The following is a 17,452-nucleotide window of genomic DNA, read 5'->3' as shown; positions in this document are numbered from 1 at the left end:
ACTGATTACAAAAACCAATAGAGCAGTGACATTTATACTTTAAAATTTTTATTACACGTATAATTATCTATAGAATTACAAACTGCAATGTATTGCTACTCATATAAGAAACTGTCACACAATGGGAAGGAAGAAAAAGATATAAATGAAGTTGGGGGTGGTAGTAAGAGCCATATTTCTGACTGCATGAGTTCCGAGTTCCTAACTACATTCTACTGTGGGATCTTAAGATATAATTTGGTCTTCGATCCACACCCTCTTCTAGAAAATTGTAAAAATTAAAGTATAGCTACACCCCACCTTAGAGAAACCAAACCTGTAAGTGTCTTGCAAATACAAACTACTGGCCTGAAAAGAGTTCAAAAAAAGTGTTCCAGAAGTCACTGACCCTCAAAATAGTGTATTGTAGAGTTATGTAATTACACACCAGTGATCTTGGTTATATCACCTAACCATTCTGGGCCTCAGTTTCTTCACCTGCAAAATGATATGGTTTGAGTATATGACCTCAAAGGTGTTTTACATCTCTCAATTTATAAGCCTATGACTTGCCTAAGATCATCCAACTAACCAGTGGTAAAGCTTAGGACTAGAGACTAGAAAAGCTAGTTCACCTGACAAATGGTGCAATGTAGTCAACAAAACAAGAATTTCCTTCTAATCCCTTTAACTATCTTTATTTTGTGAATTTAGAATTAGATAATTATGCCATTTAACCAATTATCAGGCAGATGTGTGTGGTTTCCAAATACTCAGCTCATTTTTCTTTCAGCATTTAAAAGTGTTTGGGAAAATTCCACAAGTTCCTGAAATAAGTTGTTGAAAAATATGGCATCCCTAAAACCTAAACAACAAAATGTGGTTCCAAAAGTTACTAAAAGCACACCTTTAAATACATTTCTAATGCTAGGGCCAACTGGAAGGAACAGAATAGCAATACTAGAAATTTGAAGGCCACAAGTATTATGAGTTAAGGTGGGGTGAACAAACAATGGCACACTAACAAACTGTGACAACTATAGATGATAAAAACTTAAACAAAGCTTAGGGATTAGACCTATGATTTCACCCAAATGGTGAACTCACAGATTTCACTCCCTCAACCTTCTTGTTCACATCTTCTCTACAATTTATCTCTTAGAGAGGCACCCAGAGATTAGATGACCTGCCCAGGGTCATACAGCCAGAATGTGTCCAGAAAAGGAATTCAGGTCTTTCTGGCTTTCTTACTATGCCTCTCCAAAGATTAAATATATTAAATAATTTTTCCATGATTTGAAAGAATTCTGAAATGGACTCATTTCTTCACAACCCATGTATCTCTAAATAGTACATAGAGGTTATTGCAAAAGTCTTAGTGTAATTTTAAGCTTTAATAGTTTTAAAAGCTATTAAAAGTAAGTGACTACATTATACAGGGTGTTCCAAAAGTCTTAGTGCTGTTTTAAACTTAATAGGTTTTTTTTTTTAAACCCATTTTCTGAGGCTTAAAAAAGCTGCACCAAGACATCTGGAACATCCTATACAATGCCAATGGTAGGAAGAAAGAGAGGAAGAAGGAAAGAAGGAAAAAAGGAAGGGAGGAAGGAAGGAAGAAAAAAAAGAGGTAGATGAGTGATGAAAGTATGAGCCAAAAAGTTATCTTAGTAGGGTGTTAAAAGGGAGAAAGCCTGGGTCTCTGCATGGTAAGACCACAGCAGCCCTTGGTGGCTGTCAACATTAGGGAGAAAGGAGAAAGAAATTTTGAAAGGTCGAAGCAGACAGAGAGATCCCAGGGGCATTGTCTGGACGGGAAATAAAGGATCCCTGTGCCAGACCTCACCACCCGCTCCTCCTGGGTGAGTGCTGGCATGAGAAAACCAAACTGTTGCCTCCTTCGTCTGGGCATCCACGGGGGGAGGGGGTGGGCTGGGCTGCTTTGCACTAGGTTAAGCCTATCCAACAGCGACCCCCCTCTTTTCCTCCGCAGAATGAGTGGGTTGGACTAGATGACCTCCAAGGTCCCTTGCAGCTAGCTAGCTCTCTCTCCGTGTCTGGGCTCCTGGGTCCGGCAGGAGGCAACACATAGACACGGACGCATCAGACACACACTCGACACATACACACACATACATATACAAACACAAACACACACACACACACACACACACACACACACACGCCTGCCCCCACCCCACCCCTCATCCAGTCCTCCTCCCGCCGCTAAGCAAGCCCCCCCCCCCCAACCCCAGAAGCCCCTTCCAACCTTCCGCTCTCCCCTCCGCTAGCAGTGCCCCCCCCAAGCACTCCCGGAGAAGCTGGAAAGGACTCGAGGGGCGACGGCCCCAAGACTTATTCACCAGCCACCGTCAAGACGGGGGCGGCCGGGCGGCGAGAAATGATGAGGGACGGAGAGGAGGGGGGAGCGGGAGAAAAGAACCTCGGCTGTCACCGGGCCGGGCCACCGGGCTGCCGACCCCGGGAGCGGGGAGCCAGAGTGGGGTGCGGGTCCCAGGATGCACGGAGACTCCCCCCCAGCATCCCCAAACGCTCCCCGCTCTCCCATGCCTTCCCACCTCGGGCTGCCTCGCCCTCCCCTTTGGCCTCGCTCCGCAGCATCCCCAAGATTCTGTCAGCCCCGAACGACCTCCGTACCGCCCGCAGCTGAAGCAGCCCTTACCGTGGCCGCCGGCGCCGCTCGCTGGCGGGCCGGAGGTGGGGGAGAAGCGCTGGAGACACCCGAGAAGCGGGTAAACGCCAAAGCTGCCGCTGCCGCTGGGTGCCAGACTGACCACGAAGAGGCTGCAGGCTCCCGCGCTAGCCTCCCGAGGAGTCGAGTCGCGTCGCCTCCCGCGCCTCGCCCCGCCCCCTTCCCCAAGGCCTCCCTCTCTCGGTCACTCTCCCTCGCTCTGCCTCTCTCTCCCTCCTTCTCTCTCCCTCTAGGGCAGTAGTCTCTCAAACCCTGAAAAGGGGGAGGGAGGGAGGAAAGGAGAGGAGGAGGAGGAGCCGAGAACACCGTGAATGGGAGGAGCCGAAGAAGGGTTCACTTTAATTGGCACTTGCCTTTTACAATGGAGGAGAAGAAAAGTGGGGTTCGCTTTTCCCAAGCTCGCTTGGATTGGTTTTTCTCTAGCCAATAGCAGCAGGGGGAGGCGACCCTCCCCCCCCCCCCCGACGACTTAATGATATTTAATTGATGCCTGTATTATCGAACCGGAGTAAAGAAGAAAGTACTGTTGCGTCGGATAGACATTCCAATCGACCAATCATCTTTGGAAAGGAGGCGTGGTAAAGAGTTTGTTTGGCTTTCCCTCTACCTATTAGCGTAGTCAAAAAGCCGCTAAGACTCCGCCCCGGAAGTTCGGGGAGCTGAGACAGAAGCTTCAGTGAGGCTCTAATTTGGCTGCTGCTCTAGGATCCGGAACTGAAGGGTTCAGCCCGCTTTTTCCCCCCCTTAATGTGACGAATTCTGGATTTAATGGGGGAAAACGTACGTGAAGTTCCCGGGGATATAACCTGACGAATCCCCCATCTTCATTTCCCCTCTGCCTTACGGTTGACTGCAGTACCCAGGTGAGTCCGGAGCTCGGACGGACGCGCCGAACGCCCGGGGAGCTTCCGCCCCTCCCCCTGCCTCGGTGCCAAGGGAGAGAACGTTAGCTCCCCGCCCCCCCCCCCCACGATTTCCGTCTCCCCCCACCCCAGTCATCGTCTGCGCCCTCCCCTCACCAGTCAGGTATCATTTATTCCCATCCCTTAAAAAAGCTGTAATATGGAGGATTAAAAAGCTAAAGTATAGGAGATACTCCGATATTGTAAAAAGTAAGCATTTATCAAGTGTCCAGAACGAGCTGGACACAGCGTAGAGCTGTGGGGTTTGAACGGGTCCCTTCGAGTAGCTTTGTAGATGAGGACGAATCCAGACTGATGCTTAAGATGCTGAAGGTACAAATAGGCCTCGGGCAGGTGACTTGTCATCACAAGGCTGTTGTGCAAAGGCCGATTTACAGCCAATAGAGGTGATCCTGCAAAGATCTTAGAATGAATTTTAATTGAGTTTGGAGAAATTTGGGGTTGTAACAGTTTAGGGGGTCCTCTCCTTAAAGGTCAGGGGAGTCCAAATGGATTAAGGCTATGAAGTTTCCAGCCAGGAACAAAATGGGATTAAAGGAGGAAAGTAGATAGCTTGGTGAAGAATACAGCAAGGCAGATAAGTAGCATAAAAGTGTGGGGAGGGGAGAAGAGGACTGACCTGTGAAAAAGAATAAATTAAGAAATAAAATATACGCCTCGCATTTTCCAGGAATTTGTAACAACCGTGGCAAAGGGAGATGTTCATTTGCTCTCAGTTGTACTTTGAATTATGACACTACCACCGCCACTCCCCCTTCCCACAAATGAAGCTGTGAACTCTGAAATCAATAATTACTCTAGTTTTACATGCCATTTTTTATCACTTGATGTTCTACATTATTCCAGGTATTTCAACACAGTAAGTCAATCTTGCAAAATAGGCTCTTCTGTGAACATTTAAGTGCATAGGGTACATGATTCTATAAAATATTTCCAATTCATTTAAAGCCAGTACCCCATAATAAGGATCTAAAGGGCACAGTCTTACCACAGTTTACTGCATCTAGAGGTATCTCTGCCCTTCCTGTGACAAGTTACTGTTTATGTAACTTGCTCTTCTGAGAAGCAGAAAGCTTCTGTCTAGTCAGATGTATTACCACAAATCTATCTATATGGGATCATAGGATTTTAAGGCTAGCAGCCACATACTCTGGAGAAACTGAGGTCCTGAGAAGTAATAAGTAGTAGAAGGAGGATCTGAGGCCAGGTCTCCTGACTTAAGAAATCAGGTGTTTAATCCTATTCACTACAGGCAAGAAACAGAGACCACACACAAAGGCCTATGAGATACTGTACTGAGAAAAGGAAGTTATAACCTTCTTAGGATAAACTGCAATTTTTGTTCCTTGAGCATTTGCTGTTCATTAACCATCTGTGGATAACAATGGCCTTCTTGCCAAGCATAGGTTAAACTCCTTTCCCAACCATATTGCTACAACACTAGGACCTTAAAATAGGACTTTTTGACATAAAGGGAAGTTCTAAGGAAAAAGGTTCCCAGGATGTACAAACACTGCACTATTTAGTACCCTCTAACTTTCACTAAGTAGCCATGGAAACAAATCAGGAGAAAGCCAAGTTTTCCCTTAGCTAATACAAGTAGCCTACTTTATTAGGTGAGGCAGCAGTATGGTCTGTGGAAAGAATACTGAATCAGATGACCTGCATTCTAATCGCATTTGTGCACCTTACTATTTAACATGACCTTGGGCAAATCATCTGTGCTTCAGTGAAATTAGTGTAGAACTAGGTAATCTGAGGCAAGTATTCTTAATTTAAGGATAGATTTCAGGGGGTTCAGGAGCTTGGATAGGAAAAAATTACATCTTTATTTCAGTATGGTTGATTTATTTTGTAATTCTGTGTATTTTACTTTATACATTTAAAAACTTCTGAGGAAGACCATAGGCTTCATTAGCCTCCCATATTAAGTCCATGACCCAGAAAAGTTTAAGAACCCATCATTTAACACTTTCTTCTAGTATTTAAAGTTCTCTTAATCTAGTCTCCACCTAAATTATCTGGTCCACTTATCTTAGCCTGGTTATACAAGTGCTACACATACAGGGTTTTGCCTGGTTAAGCAATGTGCCTTTCCTAAACTACCTAATTATACTTTTATCACTTGGAACTTGGGTCCCAACATTTATAAAAAAAAAACTAGCTACAGAGAACATTTAAAGAGAAGTCATTAGCAAACAAACCCATTAACTATGTGTTATCTATTTCATTTGTGACTTTAAAAATGAAATTCCATTTTTAATTATATCCAGTGCTAAAACATCTGTGTATGCAACAGAATGGAAGCTTAACCTCTGATTTTCCCTAAGCAATAGAGAGGATCTTTAGTCCTATATTAGGTATGGCCTGGTTGAGATCGCCTTAAACGTTCCTGCCTGCTAGAAATATCCCTGTTGGTTTTTATCTTGCAGGAATGTGATACAGTAGAAAGAGTACTAGATTTGAGGAAAGAGAACCTGGTTTCAAATCCAGGCTCAGTTGATTCCCTGCATGGACTTGGGCAAGTCATTTCACTCCTCAAAGTCTCAATTCCTTCATTTGTAAAATGAGGTGGTTAGACTAGATAACCTCTGATTTCTCTCAAGGCTCTAAGTCTATGATTCTCTGAGTTTCTCTGAAAAAGTGGATAATAGAAATGAAATTAAAAAGTTCATTTTTGTCTCAGTCTTTGCTCTGGTACCCTTTCCTGTCATGGTCTCTCTTTCTCTACCAATCACATAATGCAGATAGCCAGCCAGAGTTACAGAGTATCCTGCGGACATTGAACATTTTTATGTGTTTTTTTTAATAGCTCTGGCAAGTAACTATGGGAATTAGTACTAAATGCTTTAGTATAGGACAGGTTGATTCCTGCTTAGCATGTGAACAAAAGATAGAAAGACAGCGTGGTATAGCACCTGGAGTGCTAGGCTGAGATTCAGAAAGACAAGAATTCAGATCCTCTAATGTCTAGTAAATGTTCTGTGATATGAACAAGTCCTCTAGCCTCTCTAAGCCTAAGCCTCCACATGCTGACTTATATTTTCCACATCTGCAAAATGGGAATGTTAGTTCCTATCCCCCAGAGTTGTGTCAAATGAGATCATGTTTATAGAGTATTTTACAAGGCAAAAAAAAAATCATAGAAATTTCAGTTATTGTTCAATAAACCACATTGAGACCTCTGCCTCTGATGCCCCTCCTTAACTGTCTTTTACCCCTGCAAATAGCCATCAGCATAAACTGTCTCTTTTCCCTTTCCCCTCCCCCCTACTTCCTTAGGCACTGTTCATTTCTTGGGTACACATTTAAATCTCATTGCCATTTATCTCTTTTCAGTAGGTATAAATCCTCCTCTGTTCTAGACTGGCCCATATCCCAGATCATCAGTCATTAGAATGTGGCCACATCACCTACTGAACAAAGATTAGGAAATGAATAAAGAGAACTTTCGCTACTACTGTGAAATTATCAGATAAATTATCAGACTGTGTCCTTGAACTTGAGCTTGAACTCTTATTAAGCCCAACTTTACTCATTAGCTTAACTCTTTGACCATTGTAAAAGATCTCCAGACATCGTAAGATTTGAAGCTAGAAGGGATTTTAAGGTAATCTAGAGTCCAATCTCAACATCTGAAGACAATAGAAAAAAATGCAGATTAAAAGTTCTTGGTGAAATGGCATCTGTGCTAGTAAAATGAAGTACATTGTATCAGAAGTCGAGAGATGTAGATTCAGGTTTTAGCTCTGCTACAAACTAGCTGTGTGCTCTTGAGACAGTCATTACTCTTTATGGTCAGTTTGATCTTTAGCTGTAAAATGAAGGCAATTAAAATTAAATCTTTAAAGGCATAGAATATTAAAGCTTGTAGAAACCATAAATGGCATACAGTTGAACCTCATTTTGCAGATGAGGAAACTGAAGATCAAAGAGGCCAAATGACAGGCTTCAGCGGAGCCAGATGGACAGCTTAGGTCTTCTGACTTCCTGTCCTCTGTTCTTTAAACATAAGGCTGTTGTCAATCCATTTTCAAGGAGCAAAGTGAAGAGGGTGGAACAGAGAGGATAATCTCCTCTGTTTTCTCTTGTTCCTGTGTACACATATGTCTGTAAAATAAGGACAAAGAGTCAAAACAAGCCAAACCATCTCTCCCTTGGAATATGAGAGCCTAATCTGAAAATGTTATGGTACTTGTACGTTATTCTAAAAATTATATCATAAATTTTAAGTTCATAGAAAAAGCTCATTTATGTTTCATGCAGATAAGGTTTGTCGAGGAGAATAAGTTGTTTTACTACATAGGAGCTGGAAGTTACTTCAGAGGCCATTGGGTTCAATTTCCTCATTTTACAGATGAGGAATTCCTAAGGTACTGATTGGAAACGGAAAGGTTAAGTGTCTCTTCCAGAGTCACACAGCCAGTAAGTGTTGGAGGCGGTATTCAAACTTGGATCTTACTGACTCCAGGTCCTGAGCTTTCTAACTGCCTGCAGAGTTCTTCAAATTATTGTCATAACTATCCAAAAGCATTAGTACCTACCTCATGAGGTAGTAAGAAAAGTCGTGCAGATCAAGATAGTATCTTGACCAGACTACTTTAATAATATTGTACTCAGTTCTGGGCAGTCACATTTTAGGAAGGATATTAGAAAATTGGATTGCATATACAGAGGAGGGTAATCAGGCATGGTGACTGGAAACTATGCCATGGGGGGATAAGTTGAAGGAACTGGAAGTGTTTATTCTTATGAAAAGAAACTTGGAAGGAGGAGTACGATAGCTGTTTTTACATTTTTGAAAGGCTGTTATGTGGAAGACAGGCTAGACTTAGTCTGCTTGAACCTAGAGGACATAACCAGAAGGAATAGATAAAACATTTCAGTTTAATTTTTAAAAAAGACTTCCCAAAGATTAAGACTGTCCAAAGTAGAATAGGTTGCTTCTTGAGATAATGGGTTCCTCTCACTAGAGGTCTGTAATTAGAAACTGAATGACCAGTTATCAGGGATGTTGTAGAAGTAATTTCTTTTCAGGTATTGACATCAGGTATGAGGACTTTTCCATCACTGAGATTCTGTGATACATAGGCCCATAGACTTATATCATACAAAATGATTTAAATACAGGCTCTGTACTTAATTTTCAAGTACCTTTGTAGTATTCAAATCAAGTATTATTTTTACACCTATATTTAGATGTTGGGAGAGATATCAAGAGAAATATTAACCGGGTACTTGCCCCCAAACTTACAAGAAGCAGCTTAGGATAATTCAAAACTCGTTGGTCCCAGAATCAAGCCCTTTTGTGTGTGTCTTGGATCCATTACTTACTGGCTATGAGGTTGTGTCACTTAAGTGATCCAGTACTCAGTTTCTTTATGAGTATAACAAGACCCATATTACTTAACTCAAAGGATTGTTGTGAGGGGGGTACTTTGCCAATGATTGGTAATTTATAAATTATTTACTATTACTAAACTTGTCTGGGGAAAAAAAAACACATGTGGAATTTATTTTGTTAACTTAGATACAGTCCGAGAAAGAAGACAGAACTCGTTGAGCTTATGTAGTGAGGGAAAGCCCTGTGGAAGAAATAAGGTCTGGAACCCTAGCCTTAAAGATAGGCAGATTTCAAAATATTTTGAGAATAAGGAAGAGGGTATTCTAGGCAGGAGGGAGGATTTGCTTGAGAAAAGATGAGAAATTACATGGAATGTTTATGACACAGTGACCATCTAGTCATCCAGATTTACAACTCTGAAGTCATCTTCTTCCCTCTCCATGACCGTCATTGAGTTGCTGAGTCTTGTAGATCCTACTTTGACAATATAATCTTCTGTCAGTCCCTTTCTCTCTAATCACAGAACTCTAGTTTAGTCTCTCATTACTTCTTCCTACCCTACTTCAGGAGCCTCCTTGTTAGTCTTCCTCCCTCCAAGAATAACCTGTCAAATATCTTCTGACATACCTAATTCCCAGTCCATCCTCTACCACAGCTGCCAGATTGATATTCTTAAAGTACTGACTTGACCATGTTACTTCTGTGTCCAGGAAACTCCAAGGATTCCCAGTCGCCTCTAAGAGAAAGTACAAAGTCCTGCCCTCTGCCCTATGACTCCAGCTTATTGCAGAACTTCTCTTCTTCATACACTGCCTGGGTACTTTTCAGTGTTTGTGACATTCTCTCTCCTGTTTACATGCCTTAGAATAGGCTTTTCTTACTTATTCTTATGAAAAGAAACTTGGAAGGGAGAGTATGATACTGTTTTTACATTTTTGAAAGGCTGTTATGTGGAAGACAGGCTAGACTTAGTCTGCTTGAACGTAGAGGACATAACCAGAAGGAATAGATCGCTGCCTGTGCCTGACACGTGCCCTCCTCTCCTCTGCTGCTTAGAGTCATTAGCTTCCCTCAAATTCAGCTTACTCGCTGTGGCATTCCTATTCTAATTAATCCCAATTATAGATAGATAGATTTACACACATATACATATATACACATGTATTAATATACACCCGTATATTATAGTGTGCCAAAAATCTTAGTGTACTTTTAAGCAACTACACTAAGATCTTTTAAAACGTCTTGTGTGTCAACCACACCCCTCTTTTTCCAAATCTGAATTTCCTGTCCAATTCAGTAAATGCTTAGTGAATTAAATAGACAAGAAGATTTCAGATTTGGGAAAAGGGAAGTGGTTGATCAATATATAGGGTGGGTCCAAATTATGGAAGGCTAACATGAGTTTGGATTTAAGGTCATAGATTTAGATCTGGAAGAGACCTTATAGGTATAACCCTTCTAAGATGAAGAAACTGAGGCCTATAAAGTTTAAGTGACTAGACCAAGGACCTAGATATTAATTAACAGAGGCAGCCCAAATTCCTCCGTAGTCTCTGACTACAAATTTACCATGCTTTCCACTGTAACACACTGCGGGCCCTTCAGAGCCATTATAGGCTTTTGAGATGGGGAGTAACATGTTAAATACAGTAATTTAAGAAGAGCTGGTATTGGCGAACAGAATAAACTGGAAGAATTGATACCAGGTAAATAGAATATTGCAGTAATTTAGGTATGAGGTAATGAATGTCTGGACTGTAACGTTAGATTGGATGAATAAGAAAAACGTTTTGAATTGTGCTTTTTGCATAGAAGCTGCTCAAATATTTCTTTTTTTTAATTAATTTTAATTTTTTTTGTTACATTTGCGTTCCAGGCTGTTTACTTCTCTTCCTCCCACCCAACCCCACACTAGCAAAGGCCAACATTTGACACAAATATGTAGGTGTAGATATAGATATCTGTCTATATCTATCTGTCTATATACTGTACAATACATAGTTCCATATATCAGTTCATTCTTTGGAGGTGGATAGCGTCTTTCGTAGATCCTTTGTAGTTTATTTAAATATTCATATAACTCAGAATAGCTTAGTCGTTCACATGTACTCTTTGAACAATACCGCTGTCACTTTATGCAACATTCTCCTGGTTCTGCTTGTTTCACTCTTCATCATTTCATGCAAGTCTTTCCATGTTTTCCTAAAATCAACCTGTTCATCATTTCTTACAGCAAAGTAATATTCCATCACTCTCATATCCCACAACTTATTGAGCCATTTCTCAATTGATGGCCATCCCCTCAATTTCCAGTTCCTTGCCACTACAAAAGAACTGCTATAAATATTTTAGAACATATAGAGTCTTTTCTTTTTTCCCTGATCACCGTGGGAAACAGATCTAATAGTGGTATTGCTGAGTCAAAGAGTGTATACACAGTTTTATAACTCTTTGGGCATAATTCCAGATTGCTCTACAAAACGGTTGGATCAGTTCAGTTCCACCAGCAGTGTATTAGTGTCCCAATTTTTCCATATCCTCTCCAACATTTGTCATTTTCTCCTGTCTTTTTAGCCAATCTGATAGGTGTTAGATGGTAACTCAGAATTGTTTTAATTTGCATTTCTCTAATAAATAATAATTTAGAGAATGTTTTGATAGACTGCATATAACTTTGATTTCTTCCTCCAAAAATTACCTGTTCATATCCTTTGACCGTTTGTCAATTAGGGAATGGCTCATATTCTTATACGTTTGACAGAGTTCTCTATATATTTGAGATATGAGGCCTTTATCTGGGACACTGTCTATAAAAATTTTTCCCCAATTTTATGCTTTCCCTCTAATCTTGACTACATTGGTTTTATTTGTACAAAACCTTTTTGGTTTATTGTAATCAAAATTATTCATTTTATATTTCACAGTGCTCTCTATCTCTGTAAGCATTTGAAGACATAAATTTTCCTCTGATTATTACTCCTGCTGCATCCAGTAAATTTTGATATGTTGTCCCATTATCATTCTCTTTAATAAAATTATTTATTGTTTCTATGACTTGTTCTTTAGCCTACTCATTCTTTAAGATAGGTATTGAGGCTCCAATTAATTTTTAATCTGTATTTCCATGGTCCTTTGTTAAATGTAATTTTTATTGAATTATGATCTGAAAAGGATGCATTTAATTTTTCTGCACTTCACTACGAAGTTTTTATGGTCTAATATATGGTCAGGTTTTTTTTAAAGGTTCCATGTACTGCTGAGAAAAAGGTACATTCCTTTCTATTTCCATTAAGTTCTCTCCAGATAGCTGTCATATCTAGCTTATCTAGATTATTCTTATTCTACTCCTCTCCTTGACTTCTTATTTATTTTTTTGGTTAGATTTACCTAGTTCTGAGAGGGGAAGGTCGAAATCCCCCACCATTATAGTTTTGCTATCTATTTCGACCTGTAATTCGTTTACCTTTTCAAATTTGAATGCTATTGCATTTGGTACATGTGTGTTTAGTATTGATATTACTTCATTATCTATGGTACTTTGAACACAGTGTAGTTTCCCCGATTATCTCTTTTACTTAAATCTATTTTAACTTTAACTTTGTCTGAGATCATGATTGCTACGCCTGCTTTTTTTTACATCAGCTGAAGCATAAATTCTATTCTAGCCCTGTTTTTAGCTCTGTGTCTGTCTCTCATTTTTTTAATGTGTTTCTTGTAAACAGCATATTGTCTAGTTCTAGTTTTTGATCCATTCTGCTATCCATTTCCGTTTTATGAGTGAGTTCATCCCATTCAAGTTCAAAATTATAATTACTAGTTGTATATTTCCCTCCATCCTATTTTTCCTCACTGTTTATCCTTCTCTCTCTCTTTTTACCCTTTTCCTCCTCAGAAATGTAATTTACTTCTGATCGCCGACTCCCTAATCCACACACCCTTCTAAAAGTCCCTTCTTTATCCTGTCCCCTTGCACTCTTATTTCTTAATCCACACCACCTTGTAAGAGTCCGTCCCTTATCCTGACGTAGCCTCTTGCCCTCCTGTTTCTCTGTAAGTTTTTTATATCCTCCTAAATGTATGATCTACTTTCTTTAGCCTAGTTCCAGTGAGAATAAGGTTCCCACATTACCCTCCCTTTACCCCGTCTTCCCCTCCACTGTAACAATTCATTCACTCCTCTTTTGATTGCAAACAGTTTAACCTTATTCAATCCCTTATAATTAATCTTTCTTGTTTACCTTTTTATGTTCCTTCTGATTTCTTATAAGTCAGATTTTTTTGTTTAGTTGTGGTCTTTAAGTTTACCTGAAATTCCTTTAGCTCATTAAATATCCTTTTTTTGTTCCTTGCAGGATTACACACAGCATTGCTGGGTAGGTTATTCTTGGTTGCAAATCCAGTTTCTCTGCTCTTTGGAATATTAAATCCCACATCCTTCAATCTTTTAATGTAGAAGCTGCTAAATCTTGTGTTAACCTACCTATAATTCCACAATATTTAAATTGTTTCTTCCTGGTTGCTTATAATATTTTCTCCTTTACCTGGGAGCTTTGAAACTTAGCTATAATGTTCCTGTGAGTTTTCATTTTGGAGTCTCTTTTCAGGTAGTAATCAGTGGATTTTTTCCATTTCTATTTTACCCTCTATTTTTCTAGAACTTCAGGGCAATTTTCCTCAATAATTTCTTGAAGTATAGTGTCTAGACTTTTTTTTATCATCAGTTCTTATGTTATTTCTCTTCAATCTTTTTTCCAGGTCAGTTTTTCTAGTGAGATGTTTTACATTCTTTTCTATTTTTTCATTCTCTTTTTATTTCAGTATTTCTTGATGTCTTAGGAAGTCTTTGGCTTTCCTTTGCCCAATTCTTAATTTTAAGGGGTTATTTTCTTCAGTAAGTTTTTGGATCTCTTTTTCCAATTGGTTGACTTTCTTTTCATAATTTACTTGCTTTTTTTTGCATTACTCTTATCTCTTTTCCACATTTTTCCTTAACCTCTCTTATTTGATTTGTAAAGTCCTTTTAAAGTTCTTCCAAGAACTTTTTTTGGCTTGTGATCATTTTGCATTTTTCTCTGAAGCTCTACAGGAAGCCATTTTGTCTTCTGCTCAAATATTTCTTGACTTGAAGGAAAAATCAGTAAAACATAGTGACTGATTATATGGATATAGAATGTAATGGAGAAGGAAGAGTCAAAAATGACTCCATAGAGCTTGAGTAACATTGAAAATAGTGGCGTGGGTGAGATAAATAAAAAGATGGAAGGGGGAGTCAGATGTATAAGGAAGAGAGGAATTTAGTTTTGTCCTTGTAGTATAAGGTGAGTCAGACATCTCCAGTGGAAGTGTCTGATCATATTTTACTGCATCATGAAAAAGTCTGAATAATAATTATTTTTTCTCCCCCGTAGGGTGTACTTAACTTCCAGCTGTCTGCGGCCATCTCTAAACTGTGTCAATGAGAATGTCCCTGGCTCAGAGAGTGCTGCTCACTTGGCTTTTTACATTACTCTTCTTGATCATGTTGGTGTTGAAACTGGATGAGAAAGCACCCTGGAACTGGTTCCTTATATTCATACCAGTCTGGATATTCGATACCATTCTCCTTGTAATGCTGATTGTGAAGATGGCTGGACGATGTAAGTCTGGCTACAACCATCGAAATGGACCACGACATATGAAAAGAAAGGTCTGGTACTTCATAGCCATGTTACTCAAGTTGGCATTCTGTCTTGCGCTCTGTGCTAAACTGGAACAGTTTACTAACATGAATCTGTCGTATGTTTTTATTCCTTTATGGGCCTTACTGGTTGGGGCTATGACCGAACTTGGATATAATGTCTTTTTTGCTCGGAGAGACTGACTTTTAACTATGGCTTTTCAATATTGCTTGCAGAATAGCAAAAAAAAAAAAAAAAAGTATTCTGGATATTTACAAACTTCAAGGCTACCAAGGAACTGAAAATCATACCAAATGCAGTTTTATACTGTTTCACTTAGTGTTAAATCACATAAATTATTCAAGGACTTGAAGACAGCATGAAAAGTATTTATTCTACAATTGAATTATTAGTCTCCTTATCCCTTCTTATACTTGTAAAAATAAAACTTTGTTTTGAACCACATATTTTTAAATGACTTCTTTTAAAAATCCTGATATACTTCGAAGATGTAATAACCTTCAAAGATCTAATAATCACAAATGCAAATCTCATATTGATTAACACTTATGAATCAATCCAAGCCTAATAAGACTTTAAAATTATTGAAAAAAAAGGAGCAATGATTTGTGTATGAGTAGGCATCAAATATGTCATATTCTCATTATGAACAACAAAGCTTGCTTAAAACAAACGGCATTTCTTTGCTGAATAATGGAGAAAATTCTTAGGTAAGTAGTCATTCATTAACATAGGCAAAATCATGCCAGTTACCACTTAAAATTTTTAACACAAGTGAAATTAAAATTTTAGCTTCCTTGCTAGGAGTCATATGATAACAGGAAGAAAGGGATTCCCTCCCAGTCACTCCCAACAGGAAGCAGGCCCTGTTGGAGAAAAGCAGCTTGCCATACATACATTGTGGATTATTTAAGAAATTCTTCGTAGACAATGAAAACATCTCAAAATTTTTATATTTAAGTAGAATTACTTAAGTACAATATTATAGCTTAGATCTGTCCTTGTTCAGACATGAACATGGCAGAATTTTTTCCCAACACCATGAATTAATAATTATGTGCTGGGCTTGTTGGGGCACCTTCTAGAAAATCTGGCAAAGAAGTGCTTAAAATTATTCCAGTAATAAATATTTTTATTGTAATTATTATATTTTGAGATTTATCAGTATATTTAAAATTTTATGTGGGGTTTTTATAAAAGACACACCAATCACCTCTTTACTTACATAGTCACTACCCTTCTTCAAGCCCTTATCATCTTTGTTGTGCTGTGGCAGCCACCTGATTGGTCTCCCTCGTTACATTTTTTCCCCCATCTCCAGCCAGCCCTCCACACATCTTTGAAATAATCTTCCTAAGGTACAATCTGACATGACAATCCTCTGCTCAAAAACTTTGAGTGGCTTTCTGTTGCCTCAGTGGTAAAATGCAAGCTCCTTAGTCTGACTTGTAAGGTCCTCTACAATCTGAGTTCAACTTCCCTTTTGAGCCTTACATCCTATTACATCCCTTCACATCCTCCACAATCCAGCAAAACATTTCGAATAGCTGTTCCTCACCTTGAGAGGAGGAAGGGTGTTGGAGTAATAGGTATTCACAACATTGTGTGACCGCATTACCTTCAGCATTCTGGTAAAAAGAAAAGACTGTAGAGTCAGTGGACTAGTGTTCAAGCCCAGCTTGTGTGACCTGGCAAATCATTGAACTTTTCTGGGTCTCAGTTTCCTCATCTGTAAAGAAAGGGGATCACAGCAGCTAGAACTCTCAAATTCTATTCCAGCCTAGAGTCCGTGATTTCAGTGATCTCTGTCCCCATGCATTCGGCCAAACCATCCCATGTGCTTGGAATACGTTCTTTTTCATCTGTGCCTCTCAGAATCCTTTTCTTCCTTGAAGATTCAGCTCAGGTGCCACTTCGGTGAAACATTACCTGACTATGCCAGATAATAGTGGTTTTTCCTTCCTCAAATTGCATTGTATTTGCTTTTCTGTTTACACTGTTATTGTACTCTCACTTCCTTAGAATGTGAACACCTTGAGGACAGGGATTATGTCTTTTTGTTTTAGTCTTTGCTTCCTCAGTGCCTTGTATGTGGTAAATGCTTAATAAATGGTTTTTTTTTTAAATTAAATTGACTAAGATTTCAAATCGAAAGAACCTACTAGACCCAGCCTTTTGAGATTTTTAATATAATGCAGAAACAGAACCAGAGCTAAGTAAATTGCTGTTTGAATCCAATTAATTGCCTTCATATTTGGGGATGAAATTAAGTATAGTAGTAAATATAGATTACAGATTGTGTTCTAAACCTGAGCAAATAAACCCTTAAATGACTGAAGCAATCTAAGCTCATCTCAGATACCTCAGCAAAAATAATAGGAGTTTCAGCTAAATAAAATAAACCAGAATTTGAAATGCAAACAGTCATACTTTATAGTAAGAAAAAAAGAAGTCTATCTCTTAACCCAGACTTACCTCCTTGAACATGTATATTAACTAAGATTCACTCAGCTCAGCCAAAAACAGAACCAGGAAAAAAAAAGGCAGAGATTCCGCAAAAAATCCCTAAGTAAAAGGGAGAGTTCCGCAGCTTAGATGGCAGAGTGTCAGATTGTTGAACCTCGAGTTAGGAAGACTTGAGTTAAAATCTGGCCTCAGATACTTTTTAGCTGTGTGACCCTTGACCTGTTTGCCTCAGTTTCTTTATCTGTAAAATGAGGATAATAATAGCACCTACCTCCCAGGGCTGTTGTGAGGCTCCAATGAGATAATATTTGTAAAGTACTTTGTAAACAAAGTGTTTCCTTGTTATTAT

The 17,452-nt window shown here is 39.2% G+C and overlaps 2 protein-coding genes across 5 annotated transcripts in view; one reads left to right on the top strand and one right to left on the bottom strand.

Annotated features, from left to right (window-relative positions):
- PHTF2 (putative homeodomain transcription factor 2) overlaps positions 1-2,965 on the bottom strand; it is a 183,699-nt gene extending 180,734 nt beyond the window's left edge. For 3 of the 4 annotated variants that reach the window (XM_036758941.1, XM_036758940.1, XM_036758939.1), the window contains exon 1: positions 2,660-2,840. The gene's annotated coding sequence lies outside the window, so the exon portion shown is untranslated. Of the gene's footprint in view, positions 1-2,659 lie in introns of all 4 variants that reach the window. The other variant, XM_036758937.1, reaches the window with a different exon arrangement.
- A 374-nt stretch (positions 2,966-3,339) lies between these two features.
- On the top strand, positions 3,340-15,081 carry TMEM60 (transmembrane protein 60). The gene is made up of 2 exons (XM_036758936.1): positions 3,340-3,552; positions 14,368-15,081. Exon 2 carries the CDS (start codon positions 14,415-14,417, stop codon positions 14,817-14,819), a length of 405 nt encoding a protein of 134 aa, XP_036614831.1. The 5' UTR covers positions 3,340-3,552; positions 14,368-14,414; the 3' UTR covers positions 14,820-15,081.
- Positions 15,082-17,452: the final 2,371 nt, after the last annotated feature.

The sequence above is a fragment of the Trichosurus vulpecula genome, chromosome 5 (genome assembly GCF_011100635.1).
Source record: "Trichosurus vulpecula isolate mTriVul1 chromosome 5, mTriVul1.pri, whole genome shotgun sequence".
In the NCBI taxonomy this organism is placed as follows: Eukaryota; Metazoa; Chordata; class Mammalia; order Diprotodontia; family Phalangeridae; genus Trichosurus; species Trichosurus vulpecula.
The sequence above is the reverse complement of the archived record's forward strand: the minus strand, read 5'-3'. Positions and strand labels throughout refer to the sequence as shown.

Bases quoted from the DNA above. Each gene is read 5' to 3' on its own strand.
- TMEM60 (XM_036758936.1), top strand. From the start codon at position 14,415: ATGAGAATGTCCCTGGCTCAGAGAGTGCTGCTCACTTGGCTTTTTACA.